We start from the raw sequence: 25,369 nt of genomic DNA on the forward strand, positions 1-25,369 counted from the left end.
GCGCCCGGCGTAGTTTTTTTGACAAATCATGACTTTTGAGATATTATGCGTAGGCTTGTAAAATTCGGGCTATTCTTACTAAAATTATAAATGCGAATGTTTAGATGGATGGATGTTTGTTAGAAGGTATCTCCAGAGCGGCTGCGCGAATCTCGCTGAAGTTTAGCATATATTTAGAACATAGCCTGGAAGAACGCATACTAATTAAGTTTTTTAATTCCGCAACAGTGTCGTAATACATATTTGTGGTGAAACATACAACGTTGACGTCCATATTATCAATCATCGGTGCTAAGAATTTAAACATATGTTTAACTAAAAAGTGCCTAATGACTATGTTTTTGTGGTAATACATCTTGTTTGAAGGGTCTTTGAATAGTGGTTCCTATTCTTGTAAATAAAGTATGTTATTATTGAAGACTTATGTACGTATTTTTTTTATTTTCTATGTTTTTCAGATATAAAAATATCTGAAAAACATTGAAAGTAACTTCCATAATTCTACGAATAATGAATTAATAAACATTATCAGGTGCAGGCACAAATTAGTTTTAGACCATGTGACTAACTAACTGAATAATTGTGTTTAACGAAATATAAACGGCATCCAAATTATGCCACAATTTCGTGTTTCACTGCATTAATTTTGACATGAAATAAATTAGTGAAATTATTCGGTCGTTTAGGTACAAACTAAAACGAGCATGTTATTTACAACAAAGTTTGCAATATAATAGCAATGGATAGTCACAGAATATTTGAAATTGTAATACAAAATTCACTTCTGTACTTTAGTAAAAAGAATTAACCCAAATGACTCAAACGTATGAAAAACTTTTGCAGAGTCAATATTTGAAGACGTAAGCCTGAACTTTTCCAGTAATAATTTAGTTGTTAACATCTGTAGTGTTGTCACCCTACACTTAACGGCATGCATAAAGGATGATGGTTGTAATTTAACAGCGTTTTCACTCTCGATTTGCGAGCCGCCAGACAACTGCGACACCATTAAACAGACACGCAGTACAGTTTGTACGTTGTATACGTATACAACTACAATGTATACAACTGTATATTATACGTGTAACTTTACGATGTAGCCTAGGAGTTGGATCTGTGACGTCATAAGACACGACGGCATTAGATATGATATGAAAAATTTATTTCTATGTAGCTTGTACAAATAAGTACATAATAGCCTTTATTCTAGTTTTAATTGTCCCAATTTGAAAGTCTTTAAAATCATTAAAACGTGTTTGTCTTTCTTCAAATGTTATATCGTGAAAATACAATCCTTGTAAATTATAGTCTCTTAATTACTGTGGACTTTCTTTAGGTCGTGGTGGTTGTGAATGTATTATATTAAAAAAAAATCACAATATAAATAGTATAAACTAAAGTGGTGCACTAAAATAAACCAATGAAAACATTCGAAGCATTGATTGATTCGAAAATAAATGAGAACTCCCCGTTTGTTCGAGACAACAGTTGACCCGATATAAAACCCATCGGTCTACCATTAAATAGACATTTTATGGCGACGGCTGTTAAACTTTTATACAAAACATGCTTCAGTCTAACTAGCAACGAAACTAATATAAACTAACAGACGTATAATACAACTTTGGCAAGCATGGAGTTATGTTTATACCTTTACTTATAAATTTATCTACACCAAAGTTATAAATCTTACTTCTTATCTTACTAATATTATAAATGCGAATGTTTTGATGGATGTGTGAAGGTATCTCCAGACCGGCTGGCTGGCATATATATAGAATATAATCTGAAAGAACTCAAAGGGTATTTGCTATTTATATTCCTTGCGGATGAAGTCGCGGGCGACAGCTATGTAAATGATAAAATAGAAAATCAGCTTAATGAGTAATTTTTCAAAGATTGCCTTGCAATGGATGATATAAAAAGAAAAACTCTACAGAGTTCGCAGTCAAGCAGACGGGCTTGATTAAATCGAATACCGCCAGTCGGCACTGATCAATTAAAAACTTTCATTTACAGCTAGCAGGTACGGGAGAAAATAGGTCCGGCCCTCGCAATTCCGCTTCCCAATCCCGTAACGTAAACACTGTTAAACTATGTGATATTCTGGAGCGGGACTACGAACTTTTATCGCTTCGACGAAACGAATCGATGCGGCACGTTTAAGCGTTCAACTAACCAAATTCTATCTTTACATTCCATTTCATTTGTTTTTTTTTGCATTAAAAACTTTAATAGATTATAATCATTATTTCAGTTGCGTCAGTAAGTTAAAGAGCATGTGTGCATTGAGAAATGAAAATCGTTTTACTGATAAGATCAAAACATTTTTTAAATATTCATAACTAGGGCCCCCGCGGCTCCGCTCGCGTGTAAAAATAAAAAAAAACTTGATTAGTTGCCTATGTGTCCTCCCAGACTATGTTCTATATGTGTGCTAAATTTCATCAAAATCTGTTGAGATGTTTCGGAGATATCTTCAAACATCCATCCATCTAAACATTCGCATTTATAATATTAGTAAGATGACATTGGCGTAGTTACGAAATCTTTATTAATGAAATCAAGTAAGACTTGCTATATTCATGTTGAACTACATGAGTAATTATTAAGTGTATTACTGTTTGTAAACTACAGTATAGTGGCATTATTGTTGACTTATCGTGGGGTTCTAAGACCAATTTCTGTTTTGTCTAAGATAATGACAGGAATGATGATATGTGTTATACAGAGATTTTGGTCTCAGAAACCAACGATGAATTAGACACAAAATCCAAAGTCTTTAAGCTTTAGTTAAACAGGATTACTACAGGATTTTAGAATAGAAAATCGTCGATGTCGATGGTAATCCTTATAAAATCGCGTTCATATCACGTAATCGTAGTAAAGTCGCTGTGTAAACATCATGATATTAATAATGATTAATGTTATAATCCCGCTAAGCCTTATCTAGGCGTTTTATACTCAATCGATATTATAATAGATTCTATCATGCCTGCGGGATTTAAAAATAACAATATCTCATTTTATAATATTATTTATTACTAATAATATATTATAAATGCGAATGTTTGGATGTATTGTTCGATGGTTGTATGGATGTTTGTTAGAAAGTATCATAACGGCTGCATGGATCTCGCTGAAATTTGGCATAGATGTAGAACATAATCTGGAAGGAAAAAATAGGCTACTAATTAAGTTTTTTTTTATTTCCCCGCAGACAGAGTCGCGGGCGACAGCTAGTGAGGTCAAGTTACATGAACGATTTCCATTATAACGACAACTAGCGACATCTATTATTATTTTATATAAAGATCTAAAATTAGCGCGCAAACTTATCACATACGTTGTCATTGCGGTAGATCATTCATAGATGGCGCCACCTGTAATATTCAATTGATCGATGTTGATTTGACTAGGGAGAAGGCATGCAAAAAATGTTAGAGGCAAAACAGTGTGGTGGAAATAGTCTTTTATCTGAAATAACTAGAGTAATTTATATAATTTAATAATATAATTTAACTAACATTGTCAATAATTGGAATCAATTAAGTAGCGAAACCCTGTTTATTGAAATTCATCACGTATTGAATATTAAGAGAACGACAACTTCATGTTTTACAACGACTTAGATCTTAAGCTAATTAACGCTTTAACCGACACCCTACAACCCTCCAGCCCCTCCACCTCAATTAAGTTATCGTCAACTAATAATTTGATTATAAACGCAATAGCATCCTTAGCTGTTTAAAATGAAAATTTATCAAAAATAAGCTCTCGTCCGCGACTCTGTTTGCGCGTTGTTTTTAAATAAACTTAATTAGTAGCCTAAGCCTTCTTCCCGACCATGTTCTACATCTATATCAAATTTCAGCGAAATATTTAGCCGTTGTGGTGAAACCATCCGTCATTCGCATTTATGTAATTAGTAAGAAGTAAGACGAAATTTAATTAATTAATTGAAAATATTGCTCAAGGTCAAAGTTCTTTGTCATTTAATCTAGCGTCTACTAATACGTTAATAGTGGCTATTGTTAAATGAACCGCAGTAATCGTAAAATCTGACAATTTGTCACCAATTGTTTTTAATTCTACATCCATTCATTGCGTTAAACAATGAAGGCTAAGTTATACAGGAACTTCACTAACCTTCCTTGTTGTAAGATTGATTTGTAAGACATGGTTTTATTATGTTTGAAATTGGTTTTATTGTACTTTATACTACCGCTACTACTTTATCGCTCGCGACTCTTAGTAGCCTATGTGTTCTTCCAGGCTATGTTCTACATGTACTCCAAATTTAATCGAGATCCATTCAGCCGATCTGGAGATACCTTTAAATAAACATCCATACATCCATCTAAACATTTGGATTTATATATAATATTAGGAAGATTTGATGTAAAAAGTATGGCTTGTTCCACCTTACCACAATCTTAAAGAATACGTATAGAAAAGTGTTTCGTTGCATGGCAGTGTCAATTTTTGTTAGAACCTCTCCTCTTATCTTTAAAAGCTGGAAGGGTCAAGTAAGCGGTCACCTGAAATTAATAAAATAGGGAAGCGACCGATCCAATAAGTTGTATCCCTTCTCGTGTGGAACTTGGTCCAAAAAAGTCTTTAATGGCATGTTTTTAAAATCCATTTTCCTTTACTTCCGAATCGAGTCTTCATTAGTAAAACAATGCACATATAACCTGAGACTTAATGTTACTGAGTAATCTATCCGCAGTGCAGAGTGGAACGCGAGTTTGTGGATACACCGGATTTAACTGGTGCGATATCGAGTTTCGGTTGAAGAAATACACCGGGTACATCCCTACTCGGCAACCATGATTGATTGTAACGTGACGGAATTATGAGTAACCCAATTTGGTATACATGACTGTAATCACAACACGACTTCTTTGATATTAATCTTACTGCCTCTAGTTATCTTCTATATATATGTATATAAAAGAAAGTCGTGTTAGTTACACTATTTATAACTCAAGAACGGCTTTACCGGTATGGTTGAAAATTGGTGAGAAGGTAGCTTAGAGCCAGGAGACGAACATAGGATACCATTTATTCGTTTTTTTCGAATTTAAGCCTTTAAGAGCTGCTTTTTATTTAACTTACTAATAATATAAATGCGAATGTTTAGATGAATGGGCTACACTAATTAAACTTTTTATATATCCACGCAGACGGAGTCGCGAGCGACAGCTAGTATTGTGATATACATTATACTAGCAGTCGCCTACGACTTTGTCCGCGCGGGATTAAAAAAAAAATAAATCATAAAAATCGGTAACATGACCAGAGAGAAAGAATTTTATATAAAAAATTATAATATATTCATGTTTTCTAAGGGATATTTAGGTTAATGCAATTAGTGCCACTATTTTAATTCATTAGAGTTCGTTTAAAAACAACCATAACTTAACAAACCACGTGTTCTATGCGTCATTGTATTATTAATATTATTATCACCTTAGCAACATACTCGTAGCCTTAGCTAATTGTTAGGTGGCACTAAATCGGTAGTCGCATGGTTCCGCATTGTGTTATCTTTGCAACTTATATAGTGACAGCTTCGAAGACAAAAGCGGTGTGACAAGGCCGCCTGACTCATACATAATGAGTATTAGTATATGATTGGTTCTGTTTTGCGGTATTAGCGAAAATATAGTTTAATATTAAAATCGTCGGTTTACACTAACTAAATATTTGCACAAAAACATAATGTTGCTAACTCGGTTTTTACTAAAAACTTTTATCACCTAAATCTTGTTTTTTAATAATATTATAGATGCGAATATTTATATGGACGTGATGGATGTTTGTTTGAAAGTATCTCCAGAACGACTGCACGATTCTTGCATAAATTCGGCATAGATGTAGAACACAGTCCGGAAGAACGCATAGGCTGCTAATTAAGTTTTTTTTTAATTGTGTAAGGATAGAGTCGTGGAGACACCTAGTATTATAATATAATTCACGATAGTCAAAAAACGAATAAACGTCTATTATTATTATAGCGCTCATGTTTCTGTTTTCCTACTCAAGTAAATATCGGTTTATAAGGAAAATATTCCGAATTCTCATTCAGAGTGCACGCGTTTCGCTTCACTACTAACGTATTGATTTATTGTTTCAGATTCCTACGATGTAGCGTGAGCATGGAGGCGAGACGGTGAAATTATCGATAAAATATCCCCATCACTAATATCGTAGTGTAAGTTTCGAATGTGAATATAAAATGTGCGTGTGTTGTGTCGTGTGCGCCGCGCGTGACCGTAACCAGTGATGTCAAGTGTCGATAGTTGTGTTTATCGATAGTCGACGATGGCGACTATGGATTTGACCAACGAAGTGGTCCAGTTGCGGGCGGAGCTGGAGAAGGTGTCAGCGGAGAGGGACATGCTGCTATGCGAGGTCTCTAACTTGCGACGGGAGCTTGAGCTCAGCGAGCTGAAGCAACTGCAAGATGACGGGTAAGAACTTTGTATGATTTTTTTTATTTTAACAGTTTTTGAACTATTATAGACTTATTCTGTCGCTTTATCTGCTAGTATTTATATTTACAAAATAACTCATGTAGTTTGTTTCACGTATTATGTAATAAATATAACGTAGTTAGGAAAATGGTTATGAACACACTTGTTTATTTCAACCGATGATATAAACACGACAAGCTGCCACATATACGTCACATATAAAACGGTTTTAGAATGAACAAAGCGGACCCTACGTCTTGAGCCCTTTCAAAAGCTCGACAGACAGACGGGCCCCATCCCGTCACGGTTTACGACTGGTGCAAGACACACGCTTTTTGCCATAATAACAAAGGCTATAGGAAAATGTTTTTAGTATGTAAAATTAATGATAAATATTCTTAAGGTATCTGAGCTTGCGGATTCTAATTTTTCATTTTAAATTTCATAAAATTGTTTTAAAATCTCTGTTGCTTTACACTTTTGTTATAATCCCGAAGTGACAGGTAATCCAGTGCTCTAAACTCTACCCTGACTGGGATAGAAGGAGTGACATCTTGACAGTAAACATAATCTTTTAGAGTTACTTTTGCTTAATATTCTTGTTTAGATGTCTTCTTTTATATCCACGAAGAAAATTTTATGACCTTTTATGTTTGCTTTGAAAACGAGCTTTATTTTCTGAAGATGAATATTAAAATGATTATATAATCTAGTACAATATTTGTCTTTCGTCATACTTAGGATTATTTATGGATTTTTAATACCAAGGAGCTTCAGAATGACTAAACGGAAGATTAAATTTGGTACAGATATTGATTATAGCTTGAAGTAGTGCGTTGCCTAATTCATTTTTTTTATGACACGAGAAAGAAGTCTCAGGCGATACCCAGTGATGTTATAGAGCCAAGACGATTTTTTCTGTTTTTCACTTTGTAAACTTTTTCGTCGGCTTTCACTCGTCGCTTGCCACACAGATCTCCATTAGCCTATTGTTCGTAGTTCCTCTAACGTCTGACGTCATAAGGTCCTTACTATCAACTGAATAGACGCTTTAGCGCGCTGCCTAGTTAAAGTTTAGCGGCGGCGTTTTCTATTATGTTCTACACTGAGACAAACAAGAGTTGTTTAGTGATTTTTTTAAATAAAAATGTTGCTACTTTTTTAAAATTACTAATTTTAATAAAAGGTCTAAAAATATTTTCAATGTTTTATACTTAAAAGATTATTCTGTATTCTATACACGATGAAATGCAAATCGAATATTATATAAATTTGTTGGGGAAGAAATTGTGATGCGGGTAAAATGCTGATATCAGTTATACTTGTCCGTTTTGTCTGTACCCGTGTCAAAATTACGTGGAAATTAATGACGGTTCCTTTTGCTGATATCAGGTCTTACTTACCGTGGGTTTTCACTGATGAAATACATGTATACAAACATGTCATCATTTTCATTCCCTTTAAAAATACGGAGGTAACAATGTTTTTACTGATGTTTCGGTAATGGGATATTATAGTTGGAATAACTTATTGTTTTACTGCAGTGTTATATCGTGTATGTCCTCCCTTAGATTTGATTTCCATTCAGTATTAATGACCAATCAATATTCAGCTCCTAGGTAATTCACGAGCGTGTAATAATTCGTCAGTAACACACTTCGGACACCGACGACTACAAGACCGGTATGCAAAACACAAAATTAGAAAATCTTAACCTAAACCTTCAAACCCTCCAATCACCATAGATACATGATTTCTCAAGCCGGTTGCACTGTTAGGCATGTGACCGGTCATTCAAAACGTAAGGTCGGATTTGCCACCTCCGATCGCACAACGATTCGCCATTCACGGATTTCGTCGCGAAGGACATCGTAATATTTACTAATAATAAAGTTATTCGATAATGCATCCAGTCGAAACAAAAAACAATCAATATGCATGAATCTGGTCCCAGTTTTTGTTCACTTGACGATATCATAAGAAAAACTGAAAGGGAACAGTGATTCGCTTTCACTAAAACCACGTAACGAAATTCTTATTCATTTAAATGATTCCAAATAAATATTTAAGTGGCTGGATTTTTTCTGAATTTGTACCCGCAAAAACTAAACGTAACGCTTTCGTTTTCAATCGTGCCTCTTTTTATTTGTTTGTTTTTGTTCCAGAAACATGATTGACGTTCCAGACGTTGACTGTGATAAAATCATTATTTTGATTGTCTTGTCTTGATGGTCTTCAATTAATGTTTTTTTCAACATATATAAAGTACTAGCCTTTTCACGGGACTTCGTACGCGCGGTATTAAAAAATTTAATATGGAACTAATGAGTTCTTCCAAACTATGTTCGACATCCATGCCTTCATTATCTTTCGCATTTATAATATTAGTAAGATGTAGATGTAGGTGAAGTAGGACAGATCTGGAAGCATTGTGCCAAATGGGAATTCATTAACTCTGCCTACCTTAAGCGTTACAACCGTGAGCGTTACCTTAAAATTCGGCTGCCGTCAAACTTGTATTATAACATATTATTATACGTTTTGACACAAAATGTCATAGATGACGCAATGTGTATATATTTCTAAGTTTGTCGACAGTGGAAACCTACCCTTATGCTGTCACAGCTAATATCAGGACACAGTATTCTGATATAGCTGTATCACACGAAACCGTTATACTGTACCAACTTTCTCGCAATTTAGTACTTTAACTGTCGCATTCCAACGCCGTTAAACAATTTGCATAGTAAAAGTGCGATTATGAAGTGAAAGAGAAATTTATATTGTTACGTCTCAGAACTGATTCCACACATTACGTGTATCTAAATAATAGACATTCGTATTGTTGTGTAACTATTATAAAATGGGTGCAGTCTAGGTTAGATTAACGTTGAAATAAAGTTAAAATTGATTCGAATATAATATTAAAGAGCGTTAAATAAAAATTAAAGACTATAATAGTGATAGTAAGTAGGTTTCAAATAATATAGTTAAATTTAAAAAGTTTTTTTGTATTATAGGATAGCAAACGAGCAAGCCGCCACCTGGAGATTTAGACAAAGCGCATGCGCTCCGAAGCGATTCCATAACGAACTTCAAGAGTGTATGGAACTGACGTGCGACAAACACGCAACTTTAGTAAGTTACTGTCAGTTCTATACATTTTTGAAGTTCGGTATGGAATTGCTTCGTAGCGAATCCACTTGGTCCAGCCCCGCTTAATCGTCGGAATAGCGAAGTGACCGCTGCCTATTGACATGCGTTTATAAGTACAGACATATAATGTTATTTATTTTTTATTTGGAATTTATAACTCTGCGCTGGTTACAGTATTAATTAAACAAATGACTGTCATAATAACCCCCACCTCGAATTAATCCCCTATAACAATAACCCCTACATTTATTAAATGGTAATGTTTTTATTAGATATCTTAATGAAACGGAATTCCGAGGCCGCTTTAATCCAAATTAGGTTAATACTCCTGAAAGCTTTTCGTGCCATCTCTGTTATGCCGAGTTTTCATACCAGACGTCGGTGTCGTCTACAGAATTCATTTGACGAAAGAATTTTTGCTATTTCAACATCTTATTTTATAATGTTTATTTATTTAAATTAAATATACAGTTTTAATAACAGAATTCGATTTCAATACAACAAGCCATTTTTCAGGTTTAGATAGACGGCCTTGATAAGTAGGTAATTAAATTTACTGCAGTGAAATTCTGCACAAATAAATTACATGTTTACCGATGCAAAAAATAACGAACATTTTTCAAGTTAAGCAGTTTTTAATGTAATCGTTTCCGACCGCAAAATCAGCTTAAATGCCAGTGTCCTATTCTCAGCCTTCAAGAGCTAGGTTCGATTAATTTCGTAATATTCGAATATCACGTACATATGCCTTTTACCAAATTTATGGAGGTTGCGTATAACATGTTATGTGGTAATCGGACATTTCAAACGAAGATGACCTTACACTATGTCCACGCGCGACCTTTGTTGACGTATTTACTATTAAGTTGGACTATTCGTTGTGGTTAATATAAGAAATTAATTAATTAAAGTTTTCATGAAGGAGGTCAAGAATGGATCACATGAAAGGTGACCCCATGATGCGCCGGCCGGCCGGATCAAACATGGCAAAATAGGATAGTGAGATGATATTGGGCGCAGAGGTAAAGTTAACAATTTAGACTAGAGTAGTGAAGTAGATACATAGTACATACTCTTTGCTACTTTATGTCAAGTACCTGATAAATATTTAAAGAAGGTACTTGGTCTTGTAAATTACTATATTGTACATCTCTTGAATACCTTGACATCTGAAGGTTACACTCATTGCCAATTCCGCAGTGAAGCCGGAAAAGTAAATTGATTCCGTTGACAACATACTGATGCATTTTATATTACTTTGGTTTAATATTAATAATATATTGATGATTGAGAAATCACTTGAATTAATTGTTTTGATGATATTTCCGTTGGTATAAATTAAATCTTGAATATACAAAAAGTTCTTTACTTCTTTATGTTCTTTTAAACGCAATAGTTAAAACGTCCTCCAGTTCTATTTTGTAGTCTTTTACGCATGTTGTAAGTCCTCAATATTTTGTTATTGATGCAAACAAAACTGAGTATTGGTCCATTATGAATAAAGATAACACAATAAACAATGGGTTGAAAGAAATTGCATCGATGGCAATTAATAAGCAGATTATATTGGGCTTAACTGATGTGTACCATTTTTGCAATATCACCATGTCACTGTCTTTATTTCATGTCTTAAGTTACCTATTTCTCTGTTTATTATTTTGTCAGACAAATATTCATCCCCCACTCTATGCTGCGAACTGATGTGACTATTAAAAATATGTTACAAGAAAAAATATTGTAAATTAGACAAAGAAAGCATGTTCACCTGCTCCATTTATTTAGAAATAACAAATTCGGGATAGCGTGGGAATAAATCTTCCATGAATAATATAGCGAAACAATTTGACAAGTTTGAAAGCGATATGCGTTCAGAATCCGGTGCGTACCCTCACCGCGGCGTTCCCAGCGAGCCGCGTGGGCACCGGATTATTCTGCCTCGTTTCGGGTTAAAGATACATGCCCTGGGGAATGTTTTTGACGAAGCTTACGTAGAAAGGGGTTCATTGTTTTTATTAGAATTTAACTAAGAAATAATAATTTTGTAACATATACACTGGCTTTATCCAAACCCAAGTAAAGACAAATTTGTCTTGAAAACTATGATCTTATTGTGTCTTAATTCACTGTTTAGATAGTCATCTTTCTTATTTATTACTTATATTATAAGTGGGGATGTTTGGATAAATGGATGGATGTTTTAAGAAGGTATCTCCAGAGTAGCTGCATTAATCTAGCTGAAATTTATAGATGTAGAACATACAGTGGAAGAGCACATGGGCTATTTCATTATTAATTAAGTTTTTTTTAATTACGGGTTTGGTCGGGCGATAACTTTGTATATGTCATGCAACTTTCACGGGTTGCAAATATATGTTTATGTAATGAGTACTTGTGTTAAATGATATTTTAACAGTGTACGCTGATTTGGCACGTGCTGGATACATGGCGACGCTAGACACGTGTAATTAATTATTTACGGTTCTGTAAACAATAGCAATGCGCGGCTAAAAGCTTTTGTCTACACCGTATGGTAGGTTTGCCCGCTTCCAACGTTCCCCTCTATCACTTAAGAGGTTTTTCTTTACTTTAGTATACTGTTGACTCATTAAACAGCAATATCCATTATGTTTATAAGTGTAGTAAATGTCTAAACGATCGATAAAGGACCTAGACAAAGTATTGTTTTTTTTATAGGAGAAGAGGGCAAACGAGCAACGAATCGCCGAAAATTATTTGATCCGACGCCGCAGATGCGTTGCCCGCCTTTAAGGGAGGTGTACGCTCTTTTCTTGAAGGCCCCTAAGTCGTAACCAACCAACCAACCAACCAAGTTATAACCAAGTTTGTTAAATGAGTAGAATCTAAAGTTTTAAAGAGTATTTTCCGCTCGAATGCAATACAGCCCATCGTATGGTCGTGTGTCCATTGTCGGAGATTTGTAGAAAACCTCGGTTTATCTTACAAGTTCAGTGTTGATATTATAACGCGTGCATTAACCGAGTAACTAGGCCACCTGGTGGTATATCCCTCAACACGACGGTAATTCTCTTCCTCCCGACAACTGGGCCGACGTGCGCCATAGGTTAATTTTAAAACATTTGTTTACACTACCAGTTGTTTGTGTTAGATTATTAATAAAACATGTTTAGGTAATTCACCTTTACTAATGGTAGTTTTAAATTGATAAGATACTAGCTGTCGCCCGCTACTCCGTCCGCGCAAAAAAAAAACTAATTAGTAGCCTATGTGTTCTTCCAAAGTATATGCCAAATTTCAGCAGGATTCGTTCTGGAGATACCTTAAAAACAACCATCGATCTAAACATTTGCATTCATAATATTATATAGTGAGAAGATCAAAATCTTATAATAATATTGAAACTCGTAATCGTAAAATGTATGTTGGATTAGTTCTGAATAATGTGAATAGAAAGGAAGAGAAGAAACAAGAATTATAGTCAATATTGTAAAAGGATTCAATAAAGATATGCCTTGATTGTTTGAAAGGGAATTTCTTTCTTGTTATTCTTTCAAAGTAAAGTTTGTTAGAAACGGAAAAAAATCAGCAAGATTGGAATTTATTGAAAGCACTGATAGATGCATCTTTTTAGTTCAATTTTTCTTCTTGCTTCGACAATACTTATGATGTTCTTTTCAAATAACCATTGGAATAGATATAAAATCCAAAACTCCCTAAAAAGTATTACCTCTGTCGATTATTTTATTATTATGAATTTGTAATTCTCATATAGATTGTGAGTGGTATTTAAAAATATAAGCACTTTTACTATCAAAACAATGTCGTCACAAAACCGCCCACAATATCTGCAATATTTTTATTATCCGCCCACTCATTCTGTGTCCATTTCCATGCCCAACATTGACGGATTAAATCGATTTTATAGTTCATTAAATAAGTTTGCTTAATCTGTAATTATTGTAAGACGTTATTTCCTATTTACTCAACTATTCATAACGAATCAATGAAGAGATAGTGTAGCGTGCTCCATTGTAACCGATCATTGATTTCGCAAATTTAGTGCTGTTTTGTAACGAATTGTAGTTCTATTTCCTCTTTATTATATTGTGTTTGTGTTTTATTTGTGAGTGTTATCGTAATATTTAGAAATGTATGTTCGAGGATATTACGTGTGCTCCAATGTCCTGTGTAAATGCAAGTAAGTCACACTTTTTTCTTTTCTGCTTTGAAATATTTATAGATTTATCTTACCCTTACTAGTATTTTAAATGAGAATGTTTAGATGCATGGATCGCGTTGAAATTTGTCATATATAGAACATAGTCTGGAAGAGCACACACGGTACTAATTAAGTTTTAATTAAGACGGAGTCACGGGAGACAGCTAGTTTTTTTTAACAAAACATTTCATTTTCTTAAGCATATTCTATCTTCTCGTCGATTCAGCAATTTCATTAAAATGTCTTCTTAGTAAAATAAGTTTATAATCGTCAGAATAATCAACACAGTTATCACCAGAACCTTTTTAAATTGAGATCCGTTACCTCTTAGGATGCTGAAAGAAGTACCTCTTTGTGTCATTATGCAGGATGGTGTCACAGTCAACCGTTACGGTGTCTGATTTTAGTCAGTGTTATTGCGCAAACCTAGCCCTACTTCCACATGTAAATAGGTGACATGGAACGCTGTTGTGATAGTGCGACAAACATATCGCAATTTGGTTCCGACATCATTCAGGACTTCTCTACCTAAGATATGGCAAGTTAAGGAGTATTATGAATAAGAGCTATAGGTACGTAGAAAATTAAAAGTTACGTTTGTCATTTCAATAAGTTAAGAAGAGGTTACATAGCTTTAACAATGAAGTTTAAACGTGTAACAGTCAAAGCAGCAATAATACGGCCCAATGTAAATGTGTACATGTCAAACAAGAAGTTATCGGCTAATGTGAGACGTGCAAAACCAGTCTTTTATTTACCCAAAATACAGCACGCGATTATTGTCCTAAAATCAATGTAACAATGTCTAAATTAGTGTGAATGTTTTAGTAAGCACCACAGTATTGTTTCTCCGTACAATGGATTCACTAGGAAGCAAACGACAGCTGTTTTGTTAGACTTTGTCGTGTAACATATCGATATATAAGTAGTCTAAAAATTTAAGTAGCAGTCTATGTTTGTTACAATTTCAATCGATTAATGGAAGAATTTCAACTATACAGTATACCAACGTTCCAAAGTAACACATGGCAAAAGATCGAGCTGGCAATAATATATCATGTTACATACATATATTATAATTAACTAAAAATAGATGATCATGTTAAATTTATGGATATGGCCAATATCAAAAGAGCAATGAATCTGCAATATACAGTCGAGATATAATCAACAGTCCAAGGGACCGCCATGTTTTTCTCGCTTATAGAGGTTGCCTTCTTACTCGAAAACCTCGCATATGGGGTTGATGACCATGACTCTCGCTTATAGAGATTTCTTGTTAATCAAGTTCTCGCTCAGGCAACTTTAATTTTAAGTAAAGGTTTGGAAAGTACCAGCAGATACGTATATTAATACCCTACATTACTTTAGCGCAATCGTTATCCATTTAATACGTTCACAACAAAGTATTACAAGACACCAGCCTTATGCAACAAGAGATCGAAAACTGGCCTCCATTGCGTACTCTGTAACCAGATCGATGTCTCCACTTTGCCAATGTACAATATGTAACATAAGTCGACAATTACAGTGATTTAATCACTTACACTACCCGATATTATATCAAGGACAGGTTGCCGAAAAAGTCCAGACAGGTACACAGACAGATAGGGTTGTCACTGAATTATTCAGGTTTGCACAGAGCATGCTTAGATTCTGAATTTGACGTCGGTGTCTCCCAATTAACGATAAAAGTAGAGTATATATTGGAAGGCCTTTTTTGTCGTCCACCAAGGATAAGGGTTAACAAGCCACCGATCACAATTTTTTTTTCATCTCCACGGCTGCGTTTATTGTAATTTGGCAACCCTAGATACAAAGTTGTTACACAACCTTTCGCGTTGCATGTGTTTTTCTTTTTTTGTAATACAATTCGCTGAAATTTCGTTTTGACTTTTGCAGTCAGTTTTTTATCGGTGTTATAGATGGGAATATGGTAATCAAATTGATTGGAAAGGAAATATTAAAAATGAATATTTTGGCATACGTTTTAATTTTAAGGAACGAGAATAGATTAAACATGGTCAAAATATTTATGGTACAGTGTGGCATATATAATTCTTTCGTTTTTCTTAATCGTCTTGCAGAATATCTAATATTATATGTCTCATTATCCTAAACACTGTTTCACTTGTTGCTATTTAATGCGCTTTCAATATACAGTAATTTGACCTTAATTGCGAGTATCACTTTCAACTGTTCGTTTGTACTAGATATAAAGAGATAAACGGTGAAAAGGAAACTGTAAGACTATCTTACTTCTTGCTAATGTTATAAATTCGAACGTTTGAATGGATGGATGTTTGTTTGAAGGTAACTCCGGAACGGATCAACGGATCTCGCTGAAATTTTACATAGATGTAGAACATAGTCTGGAAAAACACGTGCCTTCCTTCCTTCCTGTCAGCCATGAGACGCCCACTGCTGGGCATAGCCCTCCCCCAAAGATCGCCACGATGACCGGTCTTGGGCCACCTGCATCCAGGACGCTCCCGCAACCTTGACCAGGTCATCGGTCCATCTTGCGGGAGGCCTGCCCACGCTGCGTCGACCTGTCCTGTGGAAAAACACATATACTACTAATTATGTCTTTTTAGGGTTCCGTACCTCATAGGAAAAAAACGGAACCCTTATAGGATCACTTTGTTGTCCGTCCGTCCGTCTGTCAAGGCCTTTTTTCTCAAAAACGCGTGAAGGTATCAATTTAGAATTTATTTTAATTCCGCGCGGTCAGAGTCGCGGGCTACCGCTAGTATAAAATACAAATCCAATATGACCGTTATCGATTACATTTTATTCGACATGTATTTTACTTGTCGTCAAATTTACTTTAATTACCCCAAGTAATTATTTTAATTATTAAGATTGTAGAATGCCTTCAATTATTTTAAATTCAGTTCTAGAAATAGTTTCTTTGTTTTTATGATATCACTCACGACTTCTTATGTGATCCACATAAGCGTATACTGTTCCAGATAGTGAGTTATACTGAAGTTGATATGTAATAATAAAGTTTATATGTAAGCACAGCACGTCAACCCAGTTTGTAGCAGTCAGTTGCTTGATGTTGCACCGTTGCGGACACGCTCAACTGTTTCCAATTGACTATTATGTTCGCAACATGGCTGTATCACGGAATTTAAATGTTCTACTCATATGGCTCTTAATTTGAATGGTGCGGAAATACGTTTGGTATTTCTTCTTTGTACGTCTGTATAGTTTTATTGAGGATGATCTGAAACTATAGTTCCTACTATAGTTACCTAAATTAAATGAAAATATTTTATCGTTCATAGGCACAGTACAAGATAATCGTTTAGGTAATTTTATGACTTTTTTAACAAATATTTTGAAATTACTCAATTCTTGTTTTCTTGTTTCGTATGTAACTATCGAATTATGTAAGCAATCGAACACTTATAATGTTCACATTACATCGAGAAGTGTACTAATTTACCTACTTAACATACGGTTATTCAAAGTGCGTGTAAGCCGAGATTAGGATGGACCCCTACACCGGCGCAGAACGGTACCTGGCGACCGGGTGACCGTAGCACTGGGTCAGCCGCAAACCGCTGCGTGCTCCGCAATCGTTACGCTCGATTGTGCCTATGTTAGATCTATCTAAACTAGATTTATTAACTCCTTGCATCTATTTCAATTTGTATTAGTTCCCTCATAGGCCAGTTCCACATTACCTTACCATCCCTTCTTTATAAAAGAAGGATGGGAAGGGAAATAGGTCTAAAATAACAAAAAATTACGCTTTTTATTCAACTTCACGCTTGTCTTCTGATATTTGTGAGGTAGTGGTATTACACCGGTCTAGTCGGTTCATTCGTGCAATAGATGTTAATATGAGCTATACCACTGTTTCAACTACAGTTAAATACAGCAAAAACTGAAATATGCATCATAAATTTTATTACATGATAGAAATTAAAGTTCAATAAACATACGTAAATAATTACATTTGGTCGTGGGAACATTGGATGATCAAAGAATTCCAATCATTTTAATTGGACGAATCAAGTTCGCAAAAAGGTACGTATTCGATGACTGCTTAAGGACTTGGATGTCAAAACCAGTTGACAGGTGGTTGACGACAGCCTTATTCAGGATTCCAAACAGCGTGGTTGTGATCACTGTTACATATTTGCTTGTAACATAAGTAAACCTTTGCATCTAGATACTATTATACTATTTGATTATCTAGTGTTTATAAATAATACTAGCTGTCGCTCGCTTCTCCGTCTGCGCGGATATATGTATTTTCAGAATATGTTCTATATCTGTGCCAAATCTCGTCAAGATCCGTTCACCCGTTCCGGAGATACCTTCTAACAAACATTCATCCATCTAAACTTTTACATTTACAATATTAGTAAGATTTAATTCTGCAGTTGTAGTGGTGACATCGCACTTTATATGTAATATAATAGCCACATATATTTAGTCTATTGTTTGCTTATCTTTAAAGCTTGTTTTGGAAGGCATAGTTGACGACGAGGATGAGACCTTGGTGCTAGCACAGGCACATTTTCCTGTTTCTTTCCAAAGTACAACGACAGGTGATGTTGATATGCAATTATTACAAAGATTCCAAGACAGAAATAACATAGACAATTGCTAAAGAGGCAATGGGACATAGGAATTATAAATATTATAAAAACATATAATGTTGATAAAAAAACCTAGTGTAGGCTTGTCTAAGTCGTACAGGTGTGTGCTATACTTAGAAAGTTGGTCAACACAGCATTCGCGGCGGTGCTAAGCCGGGAATCATATTCGGCCTAGGACCGGTTCTGAACGGCCTTGTGTCTAACGTTCACTTACCGATCTAAAGATTGAGGCTTCATAGCGTTTGTCAATTGATTATAATAAGATTCAAACTTAATGGTTGCTCGTGGCTGCGAGCGCATTTACAACACCTGTAAAGATACAAGTGGATCAACGATGGTGGAAAGTTCGCATAAGATTATGCCCAACATCTACTCACGTCTCGTCGATATGTATAATGTTATGCAGGGTGTAAGGCGGAATTGCGAATAAGCATAAAGTTTGGATCGCACTATAACTTTGTTTTTGTAACGCGAAGTATCTTGAAGGCAAGTCTGTACGGTTCTTGTTGATATTAATAAATTATTCTTACCGTTGCTTAAGATTGTTTCGGTATATTGTTTTATCTAAAACAAATATTGGTTATTGAGAATTATAGTGGTATTTTGCAGTTATGATGCTCGTTGTTGAAATAATAATAGATAGGAATGTGCCAAGACTTTGCTTAAGCTAAGTGTTGTGAAAAACAAAACAGATATACTAATACTCAAAATTTATTGATGACTGCGATATTTGACCATATTGATTAAGATAATCAAACCTCATAAGTGTTGTAGTTTTATAATAACTTGGTATGCATTAAAGTCGAAATTTGCTTACCAAAATACCTTAATCACAATCCGTGACAATTTGCGAATTTGTAGTCTCTGTTGATGAGTATCATTAAAACTCTACAGCGATTTTAAGTATCTTGATTACTCCGTCTGTAATGGCATTGACCTTCGCAAAGTAAATCACCTTGAATCATTCCTATTGTGGCCATTTAACAGGTGTTTCAGGCTGTTTGTTCAGACTGACGCACGGCATGGGGCATATGGACGTGATCCGCACAACAGATGTCGATTTAAAACGTAAGGTTTCACAGATTAATAACAGGAAAATCTACTAGGCTTCTTAAAATAATGCAACATAACTTTATATCCGGAAAAAATAAATAAATCGTAGTTTAAAATACATAATTGCTAGCTTACTGACATTCTTTCGACGTCTACTTTTCCCCAGCGTATCTCTAATGACCAGGGAAACTGACCATGTAGTAGAAAGCCTTTCTTTTTCCAGTCAGCAGCAGAACAGCGCTTTATACACAAACATGTGGCCGATACAAAACCATCAAGCGCTGTCATGTGCGGGAGTGTCGCTTTCGCTAAAGCGATGCTTCGCTGATTACGCATGCGTCGTGCCAGTCGCTCACGGCCGTCCGGTGAGGTCGCACGTGTCGCGTTCTAAATACTCTCGATTAAAATAAAACGATTCAATATAACACGATAAAAGTCTTCGGTGGTTTTGTGTGCAAAGTGAAAAAAATAAACATTTTGTGTTTAAACACTTGGGACACGCCAAGGTTAATAGTGGTAGTGTTGCAAAAAGCGAAGGATCTCGAGTGTTTTTACCGCGGAGATCGTCACGGCTGTTGACTCTTTTTTATCATTGGTTTGCATCATTATTGTTTACCTAATTATCATCATCTATTTACTGACGTATTTACTGGCTCTTATACCTATGTATCAATCCTATATTAATCTGATAAGAATTCCATAATCAAATTATCTTCAGAGTAACTACATCGTGAATCATTTTATTTATTTAATCTTCGAATTGTCTTTGAGCATATTCAAGTGAAGGTTACGTCTAAGAGAAAAGTTGTTGAAAGTAATTACGTCTCTTGAAAATTGTGTAAACTGCTATTGTTTTTTTTGCTTATTAAAACAATAGCAACGACTAAAGTATCCAGCCAGTTATAATAATTTAAAAGCGCTAACCGTTTAAAATGTAAAAAAATAATTGTCATCTATTTCATTCTAATTCAAAGAATGAACAGAGACAAAGATATGTGTTGTAGGTAACGAAACAGGTGCTTTGATAGTCGAAACTCATAATAGTGTTACATTGTTTCACATAATACTTAAAATCTCTGTATGAAATAAGACAATGTATTTAATTTCCTAATCATCTGAATTTCTTAAAGTGAAGACTCTTTGTCTTTTTGTTTTTTATATTTTTATTAAATAACCGATATTTTTGTCATCGAATCCGCTTTTCTTTTCTCATGATTGTCAATCATATCAAGACTTATCATATTTGATAATAATAAACTGTATCGAATTTATTATGTAAATGGTGTTTCTAAATAATTTATATTAAAATAGTAAATGCCCACGACTACGTCTGCGCGGAATTGTATACAATCCAGTTATAGATATAGCCTATGTCACCCGGGGATAGTGTAGCTTCCCAACGGTGAAAGAATTTTTCAAATCTGTTCAGTAGTTTTTGAGCCTATTCAAAGTAAACCTTTCTTCTTTATAATATTAGTACAGGTATGCCTATCTGGGAGATAAAACAGGGAAAACCTTCTGCAAGTCTTAATTCACTGAAACCCTTCAGGTGTCCTTCCTTAAGACAGACTGGAAGTTCCGGGATCATCAAAGGAATGCACGGGAAATTATACTTAAATGAACTGGGTTACAAAATTGTTCAACTTAATTTCTAATATTTGGTATTTGTTGTTTGCTATCTCAGTAGGAAATGGGATTATTTTTCAATGTCATATTGTGGATAAGTTGGCAACGTTTTTACTATAAAAACATTTAAGCATCATTGATTAATAACAAAAAGGTAATATTTGTTCTTTTGAAATGTAAACTATCGGAAGAGCGGTACAATTGTCAAGGTTTTTGGTGACGGAAGTTAGTTTTTGTTCATTTTACCTCTGTAGTCATGCTTAATTGTACGATTGTTAAAAGATCTTGTAATAAAAAGTAATTTAATATAAAAATTAAAATAATAAATATTGTATAAAATAATTTATTAAGCAGCTTTAAATTTTTTACATCGAAGTATCAAAACGTTTTTGTTTTTGTGATAACATCCTGCTTTGCTGCTAAGAATTAAGTCGACAAGTGGATATTCCATGCGATAAATTTAAGGTCATCCAAAAAAGAAAAACGGGTATTTTGCAAAACAAAGAACGCATGAATACTTTTTAATCCGTTAAGTGCGTCATCTGTGACGTAATATTATAAATACGTGTTCAGTGGAGATGAATTTCCTTGAACGCGTCGATAAAGCTTGTTTGCAATAATGTTTTAAACAGCCTTGTACTAATAAATTCATTAATATTTATAGTAGATCTTAGTATTACAATAACAAGGTCATACAATCAAATATATCAACGCAAATAATGACAAAATATAATTGGTGACTATTCTCAACACGTGGATAAACTTTTTTAAGTGTTCTGTAGCTTTAGGCTTGACTTGTAGTAAAATATAGTAAATCTGTAGTACTAGCTCGCAAACTGATTGGTTTCATACATTTACATTAGTCTTTCGTTCTCGCTACCCATTTTTATTAGGTCAATGAACTGGTAATTTCTTTTGATATGTCAAAGTTCGTCGACTATTCTATTGATTGATTTTAATTTTCTGACGCTACAAAAGTGTATTTAGTTTTCTTAAGATTCTGATGATGGCTGATTATAAACAATTAGACAATTACCTATTTAGCTTAAACATAAGTCATCCTTTTTAAACCGTGACTATAAATAATTAAATACTTATACCGAAAGTAGTGTAGTGATACATAATTGTGAAACATATAACAACTTTGACGTCCATAATATCCTTCAACAGCGTTCAAAGGGTTAAACTAAACTAACTATATTTTTTCAAGTACTACAGTTTGTTTTTTATATTTAAAAAGGAATATTTTATAATTAACGTAATATTTTCAATATTTTAGCGTATTAAATCTTCTGGGATTATATTGGGAAAGAGCGCAGTTGCTTTGTATTTCCGAAATCCGACCCTCGATATACCTGCTGTATAATATCGGAAACTTTGAATCTGGGTCGTAAAGGGTTATTTTGATATTTTTAGAATATTAAATATGGTTATATACCTGTCGTTAGCAGCCTGTATTCAAAGGTATAGACCCGGATCACTTTTCATATGTATAAGTAAAATAATTTTTATTGAATAATATTACTATTATATTGTTTTAGTATCGAAAACAATGTCATAACAAGTATTTCTTACATAATCTGTTATCACAGTTTTTTTTATTACGTGAAAGACTAGACATATTCACTAAGACTGGTACGTATCCTTTCTCTTATTTGCATATGTTTAGTTATTTAGGTTTTTGTTTTTATGATATTACATAAAATTATAACGATGGATTTCATAACTTTGTGTAGATTATATAAAAACTGGGCAATTTAAGAAAGTACAAGATTTTTAGCGAAACTCGCTTCCGAAGATACTTTGAAAGAAATATATTCTTTTCGTATTTTCGCTATTTTCTCGCGATTTTATTTCGTTACGATTCCATTGGTTCTATGAAATGTGTATAAAAGTATTCTTGTTGAATTTCTTTGAATCAGATATCGTGTCAAATATGAAATGTCAAACGAACACAATTCTCGTTTTACAAGTAATTACAAAAATCAAATTAATTCGACCATTAAGATCGTTAATCGACGGTTTTATTTCGATATTTTTATAAGCCATTTATTTATTTGATTTATAATGTTTACCTTCGTTTGGATATTAATGTACGCAAGAGAATGGCTGATTGCTAAATGCTACGGTTTAATATAAACTCAAGTATATTTAATTTCAGTTGAGAAACTATTTGTTGTAAGACACTTTTAAAGCAAGAAAAATATTCCTAGATTAACATGCTATATAAATTTATAATCATAAACTGTCTGTCAGGGTTGTCAACTAACTTTAGGCTTCTAATATCTCGGTTAATTCCATTTTTTCGAATACCTCAATACATGATTGTCTTAGGTTGGTATCGATCCAATTTTTCTAAATATTAAGTAAAATAAAAAAAAAGCATTTGGGTGAACAAAACACGTTAAGTGATACCAAGTATATGTCACGTTAGTTATCACGTAGTAAGTGATGCGTGAAAATTAGTCTCACTGTGTGTTGTTAGTCGGGAAGTTTGTACTACGCCCTATTTCGCGGGAGCACTGCCAAGCCCCTAGATTCGACCACGTGTTAAGGTCCTATCCAATATTATACAAATGTGTAATGTTTATGTAGGTTTGAGTTTTCAAATATTAATTACTTCCTTGTCTTTGATTGTGATATAATGTTTGTTTACTAACAAAGTTAACTGGACCTGAGCAACAAGTTGTCACTCCATTGTAGATTTAACACGTTACTTAAGCAAAACTTTCGAAGTTATTTGTGCCCTCCGTGTCCTTTCTCAAAGTTTATTTGTAACATTGCATGATGATGAACCAAACTTTAGGGATTTGTTTCAATTTCAAATGATGTTCGTTCTATTATTATTTTGAAATATGATGCCAGTTTGAATTAACAGCAGTAAAAACTTTGAATAATTAGTCAAAGATGTGCAAAAAGTCGTTTGAAATGAATTATATTTAATATTCTTTGTTACGTAACAATGATTGTAAAAAACTGACTTATTTATTAAATACAGTTGGTATTATGGTTTGTATCAAAATGAAATTCAGTCTTAATTTTAATATTTGAAATGTCCTTAAATTCAATTTCTGTTAGTATATAAAAGCCAAAACAAGATTCTAATTTTAGGTGTACGTTTTATATGAAAGTGGGCGAATATTCAAAATTAAATAAATACATTATATAAGCAACAATTGCCAGTGGGTCAGACTGGTACAGTGAGATTGTGACTTCAATCTGGCTATACCTTTGCATTACGTAAACTGGCTATTGTTTTGAATAAGTTAACAATATTTTTGCATTAATTTCCATTTATTTAAGTATATTTATACGATGTTTAGTTTTATGTAAAATGTAGGTTGAAAGGAAATTCAGGCCTTTAAATTATAGTAGTGTTTCTGAAACACAATGAAACATATCAAAGTCCTCTTATATTATAATCAAACGAAATATTCCCATGTTTTATTCCATGTACAAAAAGACAATTTAATAATATTTCTTTCAAATTAGAATAGTTTTCTTTAGTTTTGTGGTCGTTAAATTATTTCCAGTGCACAGCAAAAGAACTGTATTTTTCCATGGCGACAGTTTCATATGCAAATGTGAACTTTCGTCGTTCATTACGTATTATTTTATTTATCATTCGTTATGTGGTCCGCGTAAATTTGCAGGTTCAAAGTCCTTTCTAGACGGAAGACGGTAAAGCGGTGCAACCGCGTACAGTCGCGGAATACGTAATGCGAAACTCGCGAGCACACAACTAGGGCTGCCATTATATCAATAAATGTAGACAATACTGGCTTGGCAACCCTTGAGTCTTTGGCGGGGGATGATGATAAAGGCAGTTATGACTTATTTCATGAAACACATTTATTCTATGTCAAATCCGTAGCCCAAATATACGGCATGCAAACTCGTAGAGTTGGTAACCCTAATTTCAACCGATTAGAGCATTGAGGTTAAGTTGTTAACACACTGTTTAAACTATTGTGTGTACATATTTTGACTCTTCAGTTAATACATCTATCAGTCTTCTTTAGAACACGTTAAAGTATGCAAATAGTGATGATTTACGAAATCAATTAAATTCATTTTAATTTAAATTTGTTGCAATATGTTAAACATATTGTTTCGCAAATGACCTTGGAATATTGTAATTCGTTACTAACTGCTATAGATTTTTGGTTTTATTCAAAGTCAAGAGACGGTTTTGGAACGTTATTAGCTATTGATCTTATACCTCTATTTAA

The 25,369-nt window shown here is 34.0% G+C and overlaps 1 protein-coding gene across 1 annotated transcript in view; it reads left to right on the top strand.

Annotated features, from left to right (window-relative positions):
• siz (Brefeldin-resistant Arf-GEF family protein schizo) overlaps positions 1–25,369 on the top strand; it is a 108,209-nt gene that overhangs the window by 43,839 nt on the left and 39,001 nt on the right. The window contains exon 2 of the mRNA XM_013319214.1: positions 6,143–6,479. Coding sequence (XP_013174668.1) covers positions 6,331–6,479 — 149 coding nt within the window. The 5' untranslated portion in view covers positions 6,143–6,330. The remainder of the gene's footprint in view (positions 1–6,142; positions 6,480–25,369) is intronic.

The sequence above is a fragment of the Papilio xuthus genome, unplaced genomic scaffold, assembly GCF_000836235.2.
Source record: "Papilio xuthus unplaced genomic scaffold, Pxut_1.1 DF826159.1, whole genome shotgun sequence".
Classification (NCBI taxonomy): domain Eukaryota; kingdom Metazoa; phylum Arthropoda; class Insecta; order Lepidoptera; family Papilionidae; genus Papilio; species Papilio xuthus.